Source organism: Girardinichthys multiradiatus, chromosome 9 (genome assembly GCF_021462225.1).
Source record: "Girardinichthys multiradiatus isolate DD_20200921_A chromosome 9, DD_fGirMul_XY1, whole genome shotgun sequence".
Lineage (NCBI taxonomy): Eukaryota > Metazoa > Chordata > Actinopteri > Cyprinodontiformes > Goodeidae > Girardinichthys > Girardinichthys multiradiatus.
The window spans coordinates 8,403,910-8,421,813 of NC_061802.1; the positions used below are offsets into that span (position 1 = coordinate 8,403,910).

Consider the following 17,904-nt stretch of genomic DNA (forward strand, 5'->3'; position numbering starts at 1 on the left):
AAAAACACTTTTCATTTATTGGTCGGATGAAATATGCTAATTTTGTGAGATAGGAATTTTGGGTTTTCATGAGCTGTATGCCAAAATCATCCGTATTAAGACAATAAAAGACCTGAAATATTTCAGTTAGTGTGCAATGAATCTAAAATATATGAATGTTAAATTTTCATCATGACATTATGGAAAATAATGAACTTTATCACAATATGCTAATATTTTGAGAAGGACCTGTATATAACTCGACCCTAGAAGAACAAAGGCCTGATGTGTACAAGTGTTGTTTATCCTACATTAGTTAAACTGCATTTTTTCCCAATATTTCTCATCTAACAGTTAAGCAGCACATAAATGTATTAATATATGCATACACAAATACTGCAGTAAAACTCAGATTGTTCTCCCCACCAGGTCAGGGTTACTACTTCTGTTTTCTTATTTTTATTTTTTTGTTACAAAGTTTTGTTTTAGAAAAATCAAATAATTTAATTTTGTTTAATTATGTGTTTATTTTATGTCAACTGTGCCAATTCACAGCAAATCATATAGAATCCAGTCTATTCTAATACAATCCAGTTATACAGTCAGATTCAGACCCAATAAAGTCCAGTTTACTCTAGATAAGATAAATCTTTATTGTCATTGTCACTTTTTCAAGGTACATCGAAATTAAAAGATGCTGTCGACTGAGGCATAAGAAGAGTAAAATGGCAATAAAAGGTAATACACACTGATTGACTTGAGTTATTCACCTGGCATCAAGCAGTTCTACTGAGAGTTTAGGGCCGTCATGGATTTTGGGTAAAATTAGATTAATGGCCGAGATATAAAAACAAAAATATTTCTCCAACTCGAAAGGGTGCTGCAGAAAAGCTTATGCTGCATTTGACTTTCATCGTTTCATATTCAGTTCAATTCAGTTTTATTTATATAGCGCCAATTCACAACACATGTTGTCTCAAGGCACTTCACAACAGTCAGATACATACATTCCAATTAATCCTAACCAGTGCAGTCGGAGTTAGCTTTTTATTCAAATTGGATAAAACGTTTTTCTATCTAAGGAAACCCAGCAGATTGCATCAAGTCAGTGACTTGCAGCATTCACTCATACTGAGCATGCATGTAGCGACAGTGGAGAGGAAAACCTCCCTTTTAACAGGTAGAAACCTCCAGCAGAACCAGGCTCAGTGTGAGCGGCCATCTGCCACGACCGACTGGGGGTTTGAGAGAAAGAACACAGAAGCACTGATCCAGCAGTACTTTCTATGGGAAGGACAAGTAAATGTTAATGGATGTAGCTCCTTTAGTCGTTTCACCTAGAAAGAAAGAACAAATCAACTCTGAGCCAGTTTTCAAGGTTAGAGTCTGAAAGAGAGCACATATAATTAGTTACAGTTAAGCTCAGTCAATTGCCATGTCTAGGAGAGAGAAAGGGTTCAACACTGAAAGACAGGGCCATGTGGATCATTGGTAGAGGGTGAGCATTAAGTTGTTGCCAGCAGAAGCTCGGACGACGTTTCATATACTGATGTTGCTTTTACCGATATCTGAATGTTTAAGAAGTTATCTCGCCGCTGGGTGTGAGGAAATCCTCCATCATGGTCCCTGCTTGCCCTTTAAACCGACACGGCGGGCGGGTTTGTGTGCGAAGGGGGTGGGGGGAGCTGTGTACGTGTAGCCGCTCAGCTCCTGCCGTCGCTCGGACTACACTGCGGATCACACGGGCTGCTCTCTGGTGGTAGTGGAGGTCAAACATGGTGAACATTACGACCGTTAAGACCAAACCGTACACGGACCAGAAGCCCGGGACGAGCGGGCTGAGGAAGAGGGTGACGGTGTTCCAGCAGAACCAGCACTATGCGGAAAACTTCATCCAGAGCATTATCTCCGTCATCGACCCAGCCGAGCGACAGACGGCCACTCTGGTGGTGGGAGGAGACGGGAGGTTTTTCATGAAGGACGCGATTCAGCTGATCGTTCAGATTGCGGCAGCCAACGGGGTTAGTTGGAGGAAAATAAGTGATAAAAAAAAACAACTCTCTGTGTTGAACTAATGTAGCATGTCTGCTAGCATGTGTAAATCTAGCTAGCTGTCAAGGTTGTTTGCTGGTTTCTTCCTTCACTCTACTGTATTCTACATTTATACGATATCATTTTAGTCCCGAACGATTAATTAAAAAGCTGGTTGCATTTGATGCTAAACTATAATTAACTTTACCCTAATTAGGCGTTTTGCAAGAGGGAAAAAAAAACCTTTAGTTCAGGCAACAATAAGCTGATTTAAAAAGTGATGCAACTGATGCTATCAAAGTAAACTGTCGATTTGCCAAATAACCTGCATGCCCCTAGGAGTTCTCCACAGTCCCTTGGTTGGAGCAACAGCAGCATTCCTGCCTTCCCTTGTCAGTCTCTTATTGGCCTGCTTTTTAAGTCAGTCTGTGTTTATTGTCCGGTTCCGAGCTCTTCAGAATGAACTATACTCACTTGTCATGTTTTACCAATCCCTACATGAGCAGAGGTCCTTCCGATGAAGTGCAGGATATGGCAAGCAGTTGTAACATATAATCAAACCACAATCTTTTACTGTTTTTTTTATTTTTATTAATTGACTATTAATTTACTTGCTTGAGAAAAAAAAAAAAAAAAAAAAGAGTAGCATAATGTTTGCACGAATCCTAATTCTACCCCTCGTGCCTTAGCACTAGTTATTGCATTTGCAAATACGTGTCAATATAACATAATCAGTCAATAAGTACAAATAATTAAATACAAATCCACAAACACAACAGAAACATTAAATTATATCATCTATCCATCCATTGTCTATACCAGCTTGTCTTTGCAGGGTCATTGGGGGGACGACAAACCATACAGGTCCTTCTCAAAATATTAGCATATTGTGATAAAGTTCATTATTTTCCATAATGTCATGATGAAAATTTAACATTCATATATTTTAGATTCATTGCACACTAACTGAAATATTTCAGGTCTTTTATTGTCTTAATACAGGATGATTTTGGCATACAGCTCATGAAAACCCAAAATTCCTATCTCACAAAATTAGCATATCATTAAAAGGGTCTCTAAACGAGCTATGAACCTAATCATCTGAATCAACGAGTTAACTCTAAACACCTGCAAAAGATTCCTGAGGCCTTTAAAACTCCCAGCCTGGTTCATCACTCAAAACCCCAATCATGGGTAAGACTACCGACCTGACTGCTGTCCAGAAGGCCACTATTGACACCCTCAAGCAAGAGGGTAAGACACAGAAAGACATTTCTGAACAAATAGGCTGTTCCCAGAGTGCTGTATCAAGGCACCTCAGTGGGAAGTCTGTGGGAAGGAAAAAGTGTGGCAGAAAACGCTGCACAACGAGAAGAGGTGACCGGACCCTGAGGAAGATTGTGGAGAAGGGCCGATTCCAGACCATGGGGGACCTGCGGAAGCAGTGAACTGAGTCTGGAGTAGAAACATCCAGAGCCACCGTGCACAGGCGTGTGCAAGAAATGGGCTACAGGTGCCGCATTCCCCAGGTCAAGCCACTTTTGAACCAGAAACAGTGGCAAAAGCGCCTGACCTGGGCTACAGAGAAGCAGCACTGGACTGTTGCTCAGTGGTCCAAAGTACTTTTTTCGGATGAAAGCAAATTCTGCATGTCATTCGGAAATCAAGGTGCCAGAGTCTGGAGGAAGACTGGGGAGAAGGAAATGCCAAAATGCCAGAAGTCCAGTGTCAAGTACCCACAGTCAGTGATGGTCTGGGGTGCCGTGTCAGCTGCTGGTGTTGGTCCACTGTGTTTTATCAAGGGCAGGGTCAATGCAGCTAGCTATCAGGAGATTTTGGAGCACTTCATGCTTCCATCTGCTGAAAAGCTTTATGGAGATGAAGATTTCATTTTTCAGCACGACCTGGCACCTGCTCACAGTGCCAAAACCACTGGTAAATGGTTTACTGACCATGGTATCACTGTGCTCAATTGGCCTGCCAACTCTCCTGACCTGAACCTCATAGAGAATCTGTGGGATATTGTGAAGAGAACGTTGAGAGACTCAAGACCCAACACTCTGGATGAGCTAAAGGCCGCTATCGAAGCATCCTGGGCCTCCATAAGACCTCAGCAGTGCCACAGGCTGATTGCCTCCATGCCACGCCGCATTGAAGCAGTCATTTCTGCCAAAGGATTCCCGACCAAGTATTGAGTGCATAACTGTACATGATTATTTGAAGGTTGATGTTTTTTGTATTAAAAACACTTTTCTTTTATTGGTCGGATGAAATATGCTAATTTTGTGAGATAGGAATTTTGGGTTTTCATGAGCTGTATGCCAAAATCATCCGTATTAAGACAATAAAAGACCTGAAATATTTCAGTTAGTGTGCAATGAATCTAAAATATATGAATGTTAAATTTTCATCATGACATTATGGAAAATAATGAACTTTATCACGATATGCTAATGTTTTGAGAAGGACCTGTATGTTGTAAAATGACAGCTAACATTTGTTACAATGAGCAATACCAGCTGTGATTAATACCCCAATGGATCACTGTAAATCTTCACAATAATCTCTTCTCCATGTTTGCTTTTAGCTGATTTAACTTTGAACACCTTTTAAGATGTTCCACCATTTTGCACTACAAATGGATATAGAAAACCTCTGGTCTCCCAAACACTCTTCATCTTTAGATTTAATGTTTGCCTTAGACAATAATTTTCCTCTCTATCATGAAAAACAGTTTTAATATCAATACACTGGAACTAGAGCTGCACCATAAATAAAATTGCTGTCCTCGTTGACATATCAGCGTGGGTAATATCGCATTCACAAAGGACTTTTTCCTGCAATATTTCATTGAACATTATGTTTCAAGTGTTAGGAATTGAAACCATGTATATCAGTAATATGTCTGGCCAGTTGAATGGACTCTAACTGCCCTTAATGCCCACATCAGTTGCATCTAAATTCATGTTGATTGTGATCTTTTTTTTTTTTTTTTTTCTTTGACAGGCTCCTGTTTCAGACGTTAACGATGCTCATTATTAAATGATAAAATGGCTTGTCAAAATGTCTTTGACATTTGCGCACTGACGCTGCAGCATTGCTGCGGCCTGAAGGATTGAATGTTTTCACTGACTCTCTACTTCGTTCTGTCTTGCAAAAGATATCAAAAAGTCTGTAAGAAGAAGTCAAGATTTGTTTCCGCGTTGCTTCACAGAGTGACCAGAGGGAAGGGATATCAGCGCCGGTGGGGGGGGGGGGGGGGGGCGTGACGTGCATCTTCTCACGTTGCTCTGCGGCCTTGGAAGCAACTGCGCCCGAAATGGCTAAAATGCATCACTGTTTGGGATTTAAATTCGGACTTTAAGGCATTTAATCACCAGAGGCTCGTGTTTAAGTCATGAAACCGTCAATGGAAAGCATCAGACTGCCTGACTACTAGACAGAAGCCACTACTGGTTACAGTCTACAGAATGTGTGACCTTTTCTTTAGAAGGCCATTTTGCCAAAAAGCAGAGATGTGCAAACCTCACCACTATTTCTAGTGAATTTAACTAGATTAAAAATATTATATTTGGGTTGTTTAGCAATATTTGGTCCATTTTGGGAAAATTATTTTTGGGTAATGCTAATGTAGACCAAGCAGCAGACAAAGGTACAGATGTTTACACAAAACATACCAAGATGGAGATAGTGGCATTGTTTCAAAACTAAAAGGAGCAAAGGGGCTCTATTTTTGGTTAACCTCCCCTGCAGCAACAGTCAAGTACCAGCAGGCATCAGCATTAACAGAAGTAAATGAAAATAGAAGAGGCTGTGGGGTTTACTAAACTGGATTTGACCCCATGCATGTTCCTGTTACATCAAAACACCTGATATTAACAATGACCTGTTTAAAGATGCTGCAGTTTTTTTATTAGCAGTAACATCTTGTTTTTTTTACCTTAACCTTGTGGTGTATTTACTTAGTTGTTGGATATGAGGACGTATCCAGACGTGGATTAATCTGTGCATTGTTTTGCAGATTAATCACCTTGTAATTGGTCACAATGGCATAATGTCCACCCCAGCTGTCTCCTGTGTGATCCGCAAGATGAAGGCTGTGGGTGGTATCATCCTCACAGCCAGCCACAACCCGGGAGGCCCCAGTGGAGACTTTGGCATCAAGTACAATATTTCCAGCGGAGGTGAGAGGAGTGTACAAACCTCAGCTTCTGATTGCCGTGGAGAAAATGCACAAAGCAGCATTTTATTGACATACATATGTTTCTGCATTTTATGTGTTATTAATCCAGTATTTCTGCTAATCATAGTTTTCTTACCACTCTTTTTCTCCAGGACCTGCTCCGGAAGGCATCACAAACAAAATTTTTGAGATCAGCAAAGGCCTGCAGGAGTATCATATCTGCCCAGAGCTGAAAGTGGATCTGGCTACGACTGGGAAGCAAACGTTTGAAGTCGACACTTTTAAGCCCTTCATAGGTACAGCAAAACATCTGTCTATAAATTGATATTGAGCAACAAGAAATGTATATAAAATTCTTATGGTTCATTAAATCTTTTTTTCTAACACAACCTTTAGCGGTTTTGATTTAATATTTAATTGAAATTTGTTGCAACTAGTGTCCAGATCTTGACAATTTAAGTCTAAAATGTGCATATTTTCTCATCAGTGGAGATTGTTGACTCAGTTGAAGCTTATGCTGAGATGTTAAGGGACATCTTTGATTTTGCTGCTCTGAAGAACCTTCTTTCTGCTGCTAACCACATTAATGTTCGACTGGATGCAATGCATGGAGGTATGAAGCAACCACAGATAAATATTAAGGAGTTGCAGAGTTGTATGAGCATATGTGTTACTTACTGATACTTTTCCTCTCCTTAGTGGTGGGTCCTTACATTAAGAAGATAGTCTGTGAAGAGCTGGGTTCTCCTGTCAACTCGGCTGTCAACTGCGTCCCCCAGGAGGACTTCGGTGGTCATCACCCTGACCCCAACTTGACCTACGCTGCTGACCTGGTCAACACCATGAAAAGTGGAGACTATGACTTTGGAGCTGCCTTTGATGGTGATGGTGTAAGTTACAACATGTTTTTCTGGGAAATACTTTGCAGCTTTAAATCTAGCCGTGTGTTTGTGAGCCGTGATTTTAATTGATGATGTCACTGCTCATGAAAGGACTTTATTAAACCTGGTTCTTTTTGGGTTGTAATTCATAGCCCGCATTAAGGAATCCAAATTATTGCTTTCATCTTCACTTATCTCATGTTTCATTGAATAAGAAAAATTAAACAATACACGACAGAGCAATAAAAAAAATGAGTGCAGCAGGTTTAGTGAATTTGTTATTAGATTTCTTTAATACACACCTCACAAAAAGTTTGGGATATTTCGCTATCACAGTAAAATTTATAGTAAATGTAAAAAGTTCATGATACAGTGATACTTTATCATTTTAAGTAGAAGCATGGAATGGTGATTTCCTCATCTCAAACAATTTGACAAAAACCAACAGTGGTGGGTATACCACAACAAAAATATCAGTGTCTTCGTAACGTGTCATGTGTCCTTAAGCATCAATTACAGCTCGACAGTGATGTCTCATGCTGCTAACAAGTACTCCTATTGTCTGGTAAGGCATGGCATCCCACTTGTCTTGAAGAGCAGCCCACAGGTCATTGAGGTTCTGGGATACAGAGTTACAAGCCTCTAGACGCCGATTCAGGTGACCCCATAGAGTTTCTAAAGGATTCAGGTCTGGAGAAAGTGCAGGCCAGTCCATTCGAGGTCCACTGTCCCCAGCAGCCGTTCACTAATGATGCAACCTCAATGCTGAAGCATTGTCATCCGTGAAAGTGAAATTAGGCCTGTGTCGGTAATGCGGGGGCACAGTGACTGGATTAATGATGTTATTCAAGTAGTTTGGGCTCATCACTGTACCATTCACAAAGTGTAGGGCAGTTCTGTAATAGCTAGACACACTTGTCCACACTGTAACACCACTACCATCAAAGGGTCATCTGGTGACAACAGTGGCTGATACATAGCGCTCTCCTTGACGTCTCCAACAACGTTGGCGTCCAATATTTTTTCTCAACGTGAATTGAGTTCCGACAGAGAACGACACTGAGGCCCACTGGTCCCTCATCCAGTGTAAATGCTCCTTGGCCCAAGCAAGACGATGGTGCCTGTGCCTGGTGGTGTTGTCTGGTGCCGTTCCAGGTCGGCTAGCGTGTAGATCACGCTGGTGTAAACGCTTTCTAATGGTGACACTTGGATGCTTCTCACCTCCCTGAAAAGTGCCTGGAGTTGAGTTGCATTCATGATCTGGTTCCACACAGCATTGTTCACAGTGAAGCGGTCATTAATGTGGGATGTGGGCAAACTAACATCCAGCTCTTTGCCTTTCTGTGACTCTTCCAGTCTCTCTGTATCTCTATTGCAACTTGTTGTCCCCTGTGACTCTCAGCTCAGTGGCCACTTCCATCTGAGAACATCCTGTTTGTCGCCTTGCAATGACGAGGCACTGTGATCAATGATAGGTGTCATTATTGGTGATTTGAAGTGAAAATGTGAACAGCATGATGAGGAGGACTGTTTAAATGTCAATTCTGACTGAACCAGATTTATTGGTTGATTCATGGATCAAAAACCTGTTGTGGATTTTGTCATTAAGCTCATTAAAGAACAGCAAGTTGTCCAAAAAGTACTGAAAGATTGAACAGTTAATACTTATACTTTTGATGCATTTCAATTAACCCTACATAAAAGTATTTAACACCTTTCTAATTTACTAAACGTCTGGGTACTTTTGGCCCTTGATTACCCCCCACCCACCAAAGAAGAAGAAATAGCACAAGTTTTAGATGAAATAATTTCCTGACAGGCTTATTCATATATGACCTGTTATATTTTCTTTGCAGTTTGCATTTTTAAAAAAGTTGAATCGTTTTTTTTTTTTTCCAAACTGTGCCGAATACTGCTAAGCTGGATTTTATGAAATAATGTTTGGGTTGGGTAAATATTTATTTTTGAAGAGAAAGGCATAATGGAATATGCTGAAAAGACGAAACGAAGCACAAAAACACACTTTCTGCTAAGCAGATGATAGCATTAAAAATCGATGGCTCGTGAAAGATCGTGGCACCGGTCTTCTGTCTTAATATGCCATACCTGACTGGAGGAGAACCAACGGACGTCACAGTGGGCTTTACATGATAAATGTTCTCTGGATTCCCGTTTAGGACCGAAACATGGTGTTGGGTAAACATGGCTTCTTTGTAAACCCTTCCGATTCTGTGGCTGTCATTGGTGCCAACATTACCTCCATCCCATACTTCAAAAAGACAGGCGTCAAAGGCCTGGCCCGCAGCATGCCCACCAGTGGGGCCCTGGACAAGTAAAAAAAACACATTAAATAATTGTTTATCTTAATCATACGTAATAGATCCATTTTTGATTTTGTGATGTGTCCCAATTTGTCCCAGTGTGGCCAAAGCTCTGAAGATGCAGCTGTATGAGACTCCAACAGGCTGGAAGTTCTTTGGTAATTTGATGGATGCTGGTAAACTCTCGCTGTGTGGAGAGGAGAGCTTTGGCACTGGTGAGAGCAAGTCTGGCACTCCAAAAAGAGAATACTGGCTTCCTTGGCCACTCGTTTACATCCCGTCTTTGTTACACATGCAGGTTCGGATCATATCCGTGAGAAGGACGGCCTGTGGGCCGTGCTTGCATGGTTGTCGATCTTGGCCACCAGGAAACAGAGTGTGGAGGAAATCATGAAGGATCACTGGCAGAAGTTTGGCAGGAACTTTTTCACAAGGTCAGAAATAATACAAGCTTGGGTTATAACTGTGTTGGAAATTCATGAATTAATTGATGAAAGTTAGTCTCCTAGTTTGTTTTGCACCACCTAGTGGTAAAAGAGGGAACTGCAGCACACGATATTTAATGCTTTTCTTGCCAGGTGTTTACTGTAATGCGCCCCCTGCCTGTAGATGCGTAAAGACTTTCCATTCCTGTTTCCTTTCATTTATAAGAAAATATTAGTACTATGAAATAAAAATTACTGTCTTCTCTCCTTATTCCACTCTATTTTTGTGTCACCTGCATCCAATTTTTCATCTAGGTACGACTATGAGGAGGTCGACTCAGATTCTGCAAACAAGATGATGAAGGATCTGGAGACACAAATGTCCGACCCGTCCTTTGTTGGAAAGAAGTTCTCATCGGGTGACAAGACGTATGTGGTGGCTGTTTCTGACAACTTTGCCTATACAGATCCCGTGGATGGTAGTGTGTCCAAAAACCAGGTAGAAATCCTTCAAAACTAGATGATCTCTTCATTTTCCTGCTGTTATGACAGGGCCTTTTCAAAAGTATTGATACCCCACTGAAACGTTCTAATTTTGTCATGTTTGAAACACAAACCTCACTAAACTGTATTAGAGATTGATGTGATAGACCAACACGTAGTGTTTTTTTTAATTATTAAATCTTCCTTATTGAATACTTTGTAGAACCACCTTTATGTACTGTATGTTTCCAGCTGCTTTACACATCTAGAGACTGAAACCTATGTTCATTCCTCTTTGCAAAACAGCTCAAGCTCAGTCGGATTGGATGGGAAGTATCTGTTAGCATCTATTCTTAAGTCTTGCCACATATACTCAATTGTATTTGAGTCCAGGCTTTTACTGGGGCCGTCTAAGACATGGATGTGCTTCGATCTAAACCATTCCATTGTAGCTCTGGCTGTGTGTTTTGGGTCATTGTTCTGTGTGAAGGTGAACCTCCCGTCTCAAACCTTTTGCTGCCCTGAACAGGTTTTCTTCCAGGATTTCCCTGAATTAAGCTCCCACCGACTTGGTCTCGTTTTCCTGTCCCTGCTCAAGAAAAGCTTCCCCGTGGCATAATGCTGCCAACACTGTGTTTCACTGTTCATGTATGTTTTCTGCCATGCCATAACGAGTTCAGTTTTGGTCTCATCTGACACGAGTTAACCCTACATGGTTTGTAGCAAACTGCAAATGTCTTTCCTTTAACACTAAATTTCCTCTTATCACTTCTCAGCAAAGACAAAACTTATGTGATGCATGTCTAATAGTTGTCCTGTTGACAGATTCTCCCACCAGAGCTGTGAATTTCTGCAGTTCCTCTAGAGTCCTCCTATTGGCTGCTCGGTTTGTGCAGCCTGTTGATTTAGGTGGATAGTCTTGTGTTGATAGGGTTGCAGCTGTGCCATTCTTTCTGTTATTGGACGGAAGACTGAACAGCACCCTGGGAGATGTTTAAAGCCTGGGGTATTCCTCATCCCTGAGCTGTGTGCTTTGTTTCTTGGCCTGCATGGTGCTTTTATTCAGTTTTATTTCCCTTTCACAGATGGCTTTTGTTTTTTCAATCATTTATCCCAATAAAATATGTTGAAGCTTTTCACTGTAACATAATGAAATGTGAAAAAGGTTCTCATGCTCAAATTTATAAAACGATTTAATATTTCAGACTGAACCCACATTATTGGATATAATAATGGTACTTGTATAGAAATTGCCCTGATGCTTGATTTAAGTCATCACTCAAGTGTTGCCATCCCACCATATGCATCCTAAATCCTCATCTTCTACACCTGCACATGGTTTCTATCAGCAACTATTTTCTTTTCTCTTTTTTAGCTTGTCTCTCCTTACCTCTCCTTTATTCTCTCAGGGCCTCCGGATCATCTTTTCTGACGGTTCTAGGATCATTTTCCGTCTCAGCGGCACAGGCAGCGCGGGAGCAACCATCAGGCTTTACATAGACAGCTACGAGAACGATGCCCAGAAAATCTTTCAGGATCCACAGGTCAGGACAACGAGCAGTGATCTCAGCTGATAAGACAATAACCAGAAACGGGTTCAGGAGCAGTCCAAACATTCTTCTTTTCTCTGAATATTTTAGTATGTCATCCTTTAGTAATGTCAAGGAAAAAATATATTAATTTACTGTGTCATAGCACCCTCCACCCAGATTACAGTAGGAGTCCCAGAACTGGACTCCTCTGAAGCTTGCAGGTCTGCCAGCTCTCTGTGCGTGGAGGTCTCGGAAAAACAAGTGTCAGACATTTTATTCAACAGGCAAGCTGACGATGATGGAGATGTTTGGCAAAGCTTTGAGTTCTGACAGCTTATCAGGGCATGTAGGAAAAGAGAGAATCACATTGGGGAAAAATAAAGAGCACATGTTCCAGCTGACACTTAATAAAGTGGTTCTGACTGGTGTAGACAGGGAGGTGATGCAGTACAAGAAAGAAAGAAAGTGAAAAACAGTTCTTCTCTGGTTCTTCATTTTCCTTTGAGCTTATGGAGCATGAATAAAGCGTTAAGCAGAAACATACTGCTGCCGACTCTTAGCTTGACAGGAAAATATCCCTTGGGGAATGATTCAGTCGGCTGATGCTGGTTAGATTTGATTTGCAGACCAAAAGGAAACTGGAGAAAGGAGTTTGTTACAAAACTAAATTCAGGATTTTTTTCCATCCTGCTGGGTTAAACAACGTTATTTTACAAATAAATATGGCCGTTTATTTGAAGTGTATCTGGTTGCATCGTTTTGGGCTAACACGTAATACATGAGTTACTTCCTCCCAAACCATTGTTTGACATTGATATTTAAAAATAAAATGTCCATTTATGAGTTGAGTTACTTTTTAAAAGGTTCCTACTCAGTCTTTATGTTTACTGGAAAACTATGACATTTCATTTAGGTATTTTCCAGGTCTGGATAAATATTGGAAAATATTTGTGTTTCCAATCAATATTTGTGTCTCCATCCATCCATTTATCTGTCTGCTTGTTTGTCTGGATGTCCATTCATTTCTTTATTCTTTCATTCGTCCATCAATTTCAGTGCATATAAAGAAAAACCTGACTTCATAATGAGTCTTTTGCATGAATTGCTTTAACAGCTGTAATGACTTTAAGGACCACTAGGTGTCACTACCGCCTACAGACGGTAAGAGGTGGTGACAGCTTGGTAGGCAATGTTTTGTTGTTTTTTTTAGTTTATATTTTCAGGTTCTACCTATTGATTATACCTCACAGCTTGGTCTCTCCAGTATTTTCATGCTGTTTATGAAAGCCACACGTTTTTCACATTGCATATAAGTTCCTAAACTAAACAGGAAGTCTGTTCCACTTAGTTCTTTTTGTTCTATCCTTGTCCAGGTGATGCTGGCCCCTCTGGTGGACATCGCCCTGAAGGTCTCCCAGCTCCATGAAAGGACCGGACGCACCGGCCCAACTGTGATCACATGATTCAGCAACAGATTACCTCCACTTTCTTTAGGGGGGTTAAGCTGCCCCTGAATGCTGTCATAGCCTCAGTGTGTTGTTAGTTGGGCTGAAAAAGGGAAACGCAGGATAAAAATAAGAAAATACACGAGAATTACTCTGACTTATTCACTGCCTTCTTTTTGTACTAAACCACAGTCATGTATCAGGCTGTTTATAATGTCCGAGGGGTACAGTTAACTGTCCTGACACATTTCACTCACCTGCTTGACATAAAGACATTGTTAGACGTTCAGATTTGCAGGAACAGTTTGGAGACGTGGTGCATCTTTATCACCCTGGTAGAATATGTTGTCACTTGTGATTTCATAAAAAATAAAAGTGCACTGGAGCCTGCCTCTATCCGACTCTGGTGCATGTCAAATTAACACAAAGCAGACCCCACTAATCTGAGCAGAAATCAGCCATTCTGGGCAGCCTTTCTCATCACTTTCCCCTGTCATGATGTTGGGTCTTCCTGTTTCTGTTTTCCTCCAAGCCACCGGCATCGCCTTTAAACCTGAACCCCAGCAGTGGTATTAAGAAATAATGAACCAACTATGAATAAAAGCATTGTGGAAAACAACAGTGGTTGAATTTATTTATTTTTGTATTTTCCGATCTAACACTTTTTAAGGTTGCTATTGCATCTTAGTAAAATAAAATATGATCAAAAAGTTTATTTCAGTAATTCAGTTCAATAAAGGAAACCTATGATTCATTACATGCAGAGTGATATATTTCAGTAGTTTATTTCTAATAGAATAATCTATAAGACCCAATAAAGAATAATGCAAAGGAAAGCAATAAGTGGTTTCCTTTTTTTCTACTGTGCTTTTCCTTCCACCTAACTTTCCTTTAACATGCTTGGAAACAGACAGCTATTTTAACAGATATTTTGTGGCTTACTTTCTTGTGGAGGATGTCAATGACTGCTCAGAGGTCTTCCTCGTCATGTGGCGTCATAGAAAGTCCTAAATTTAACATTTCTTTAATAAAAATGTTTTTTATTGGTCTTGTGACATTTTAATTTCGTGAGAAAATTCATTATGGGTTTTAATGAGCTTTAAGGCATAATCAAAATATGCTGAAATCAAATTCTTACATAATTCTGTGTGTAATTAATCTACATAAGGCTTTTTTTTAATGAACTTTTTTATGATATTTTAATTTTATCAGATGCAACTATAATCTTTAGTCAGGGACATTTAGCATTTATGTACGTCCACCTTCCTGAACAGACCAGAGTTAAGACACTGAACTTTCACAAGAGAAGATTGTGTTTAGTGCTGATAATGAACTTTCCTTCTCTGGGTTGAAAAATGACTGTAGATAAACTTAGACATCCTATTGGACAAGGAGTGAGCCAAGTGCTTCAGTATCCCTCCGAAACCCTGTCCTGAAGTAGATAAAAAATTATAAACATTATTTCAGTCCCTCCTAAATCTTTTTTTGTAATGAGATACACTGTAATCATAATCAAAAATTACAGATATAAAGTTTCAGGATGTCAGGAATCCCACAAGCTTGATTTAAAGACATGAAGATGAGATGATGTTTTTCTTCTTTTTTTTTTTAGGAAAATGTGGAATTTTTGGAAGGACGGCAACAACGCAGCTTGGATCATTTTACACTTGAGGTGCAGGATTAGTTTAAACCTTTCCTGAAGGACCTCAGTTATTTTTGGAAAATTGTTTGCAATTTAGTTCATTTGACATTTGGGTGGAAAGTCGGGTGAACCTCAGCAAGCTTGAGGATCGGTTCACTTTTCTTGGGTCGCAATAAAGAAAACTGGCCTCAGTCAAACATTAGGTTTGTGAGCAATGCTAGTGCTGCTCACTATGACCAACTACACTAGGTCGACATTTACGCATTACTGGTTGTCTTTTGTGAGCTAAGGTTTTTCACACAGCTGATGTCTGATGACAGCATATCACCGCCCACTGGATCATCAGACATTCATTTCCTGTCATTAAGCTCTGAGACACATTTCGCCTGGCATTGTTGGCTATAGATCTGAGTAATGGTGTCCGATCTTTTATCTGTGTTCACATTAAGTTAGCAGATAACGTCTTCATGGCTGGCTGCCACTCTTCAAAGCTTTTGGGCTCTACTGCTGCACCATGTTCCTCTTTATTCCACGAGCAATCAGGGCAAGGTGGAAACATTTTTCCATGCAGGATTGTTTAAACCTTGTCAAGCTGATACAGTGCAATGTATAGGATGTTCTTTTTGTTTGCTTCATAATAGCGCGCAGGCTTTATTTGGATTGGCTGTCATTAAATAGCTAATCACTAAGTGGCTTACGTTAAACTGGCCTCCAGCTATTAAATGTCCAAATGCTGGGTGATTTAAGAACAACCTTTTCAATGCTCTCCTGCTGGAAAAGAGCGACACAGAGGAGAAAGACATCATTCTGAAAGCCCAGAAATGAGGCCAAGTGAAGAAATGAGGTCTCTTCTTGTGTGTTTGAAATGTTTTATCTGTTCCTGCACAGTTGATAAAATATGACAGGAAGACCATGATGACACAGTATTTTATTCCAGTCTGTCAAACTGTAATAAATAGTTTTGTTTAGTTTCTTTTGGTCGTAGTAGATTTCTAACAGAACGGAATGACCTATAATCTGATCTTAATAGGTCTTAATTTTAAGTAAACAGAATCCACTGAACAGCAGTAGATTGTATTCGTTTTTCATGGTGGAGGGATTATACAGCATACAAATTCAGTAATTTACTTTCTCAACAAGCTTTGGATGCATATGTTTTAATTTGTTGCGAGGTTTTGGCTCATTCTCCCAAAATTATATGAATGAATGTCCCTTAGATTGAGCTGTTCCGCTACTTAAAGCCAAAAAAATATTTAGCAGAATTGACATGAGGCTTTCAAACCTAAGAACACTACCAACTGTCAAGTACGGGGGTGGCAGCATCATGCTTGGGGTTTGTTTCGCTGTTAGTGAAACAAAGGGCCCTTAAACTCAACCAACAGACAGGAACCATTAGTGGCTGTCCTCATTACCAGAGTTCTGCAAATCCTAATCATGTCATTCATCAAACAAATTAAAACATTTTATCATTTTTCTTGCTTAGACCTTTTCCATAAGCCAAAATATTTTACAATATCTGTCGCTCTTGGCAGTCATTCTAAATTCAGTTCGTACGGTTTAGAAATCTAAAGTCAAGATCAGAAGATTACACATGCTCATTATGAGATGAAAAATGTTGTCTTTCCTTTCCAGTTTGGGATGATTATACGTAAAGTTGCTTTAATAAATTATAAAAACAAGAATTGGCTGCAGAAGTTTGAATTTCAGGATTTTCTTCATCCACACAGGATCTAAATTGCCAAGCCTTTAGATGTAGCCCATAAATATTCAGGGTTATATTCAGGGCCTGTCCAGACACTTAGTGTTATCTTGCTTCATTCATTCCAGTTTTGAACTGTGCTTAGGATACCCGTCATGTTGGAACAGGAAACTGTCAGAGTTTCACTAATATGCCACAAATTTGAATTTGTCAGGATTTTCCAGAAAATACCAGAAAGCATAAAGGTCCAAATCAGTTCTAAACTCTAGCACCAGTATCAGTGTCCACAGTGAAACCAGTTGCACCAGCTCCAAAATCAACACCTTCACGCTCGATGGTCAGATGAGACATACATTAATCTGTTCGGCCACACAATTACAACAACTGTGTTTGGAGGGGTCAAGATAAGACTTTTAAACCCAGGAACACTTCCTAAAAGCATGTTGCTTGCAAACTATATTTCCTCACTTGAAAGCTCTTTGTTGCCTTATATGTTTAGATGGACCAATTTAAATGTAAGATTTACTTGTAATTTAGCATGTCTCTTTAAAAAGGGCCAAGACCACAACTGATGGGACATTTCCCCACCATTGTGCATTTTCACAAGACCAGCAACTATCGTTATCACATTACTTTCCAACTTAACAATGGCCAAGCTTTTAAAGAGAGTAAGAAACTGTAACAACTCTGCCTAGTTGAAGAAGCGAACCAGCTTTCCGCAGGGTGTGTGAGGATAGCCAAGTCCCAGAGAATCCTAAAATAAAGGATGACATTAATAGATGCAGAGGCACTGCACTGTATGAATTATCAGTTTTACCGTCTCAGTTTTCCGGGTCTGGAGCCAAGTGTACAGGATGATGTGTGAGGCCATTAAAAACTGTAAGTAATGATCCAAGATGAGCTGGAATGTTTCTGACCGTTCAGTAAAACTGAGTCGTGTGGAACCAAAACTGGATTTTGTTCAGACTTCTCACGGAATCGTCTTCTTTGTCTGAATCAAGAGGAAAATAAACACTCTACAAGACATATATATGGCTCATTGTCCAGGGTGTGTGTCAGATGGAAAGCCTACTGGACCTTTTATAGGAGTTAAGATGAAAGAAAATCAGGTACTGGAGATTTAACGTCAGCAACAATTAGTCAAAACAGATTATTTATGGTGTCAGCAGGTATGGTTTTCTTTTCTTCTTAAGAAATAGAAATATTAGAAGATCCCTTTCTCGATGAGGCTATGTTTGCCTTGTTAAATGAGACTTCATTTAATTTAAGATACTGTAGGTTCA

The 17,904-nt window shown here is 40.0% G+C and overlaps 1 protein-coding gene across 1 annotated transcript; it reads left to right on the top strand.

The window, feature by feature from the left end:
- Positions 1–1,660: 1,660 nt before the first annotated feature.
- pgm1 (phosphoglucomutase 1) lies at positions 1,661–13,899 on the top strand. Its single transcript, XM_047375733.1, has 11 exons — positions 1,661–2,000; positions 6,032–6,194; positions 6,346–6,489; positions 6,681–6,806; positions 6,893–7,083; positions 9,252–9,406; positions 9,495–9,610; positions 9,694–9,829; positions 10,136–10,319; positions 11,713–11,847; positions 13,209–13,899. The coding sequence occupies exons 1-11, from the start codon at positions 1,755–1,757 to the stop codon at positions 13,296–13,298; spliced, it is 1,686 nt and encodes a 561-aa protein (XP_047231689.1). The 5' UTR covers positions 1,661–1,754; the 3' UTR covers positions 13,299–13,899.
- The last annotated feature ends 4,005 nt before the right edge of the window (positions 13,900–17,904 follow it).

Bases quoted from the DNA above. Each gene is read 5' to 3' on its own strand.
- pgm1 (XM_047375733.1), top strand. From the start codon at position 1,755: ATGGTGAACATTACGACCGTTAAGACCAAACCGTACACGGACCAGAAG. The intron at 6,195-6,345 runs GTGAGAGGAGTG...CTTTTTCTCCAG, and splicing joins GTACAATATTTCCAGCGGAG to GACCTGCTCCGGAAGGCATC. The intron at 9,407-9,494 runs GTAAAAAAAACA...AATTTGTCCCAG, and splicing joins ACCAGTGGGGCCCTGGACAA to TGTGGCCAAAGCTCTGAAGA.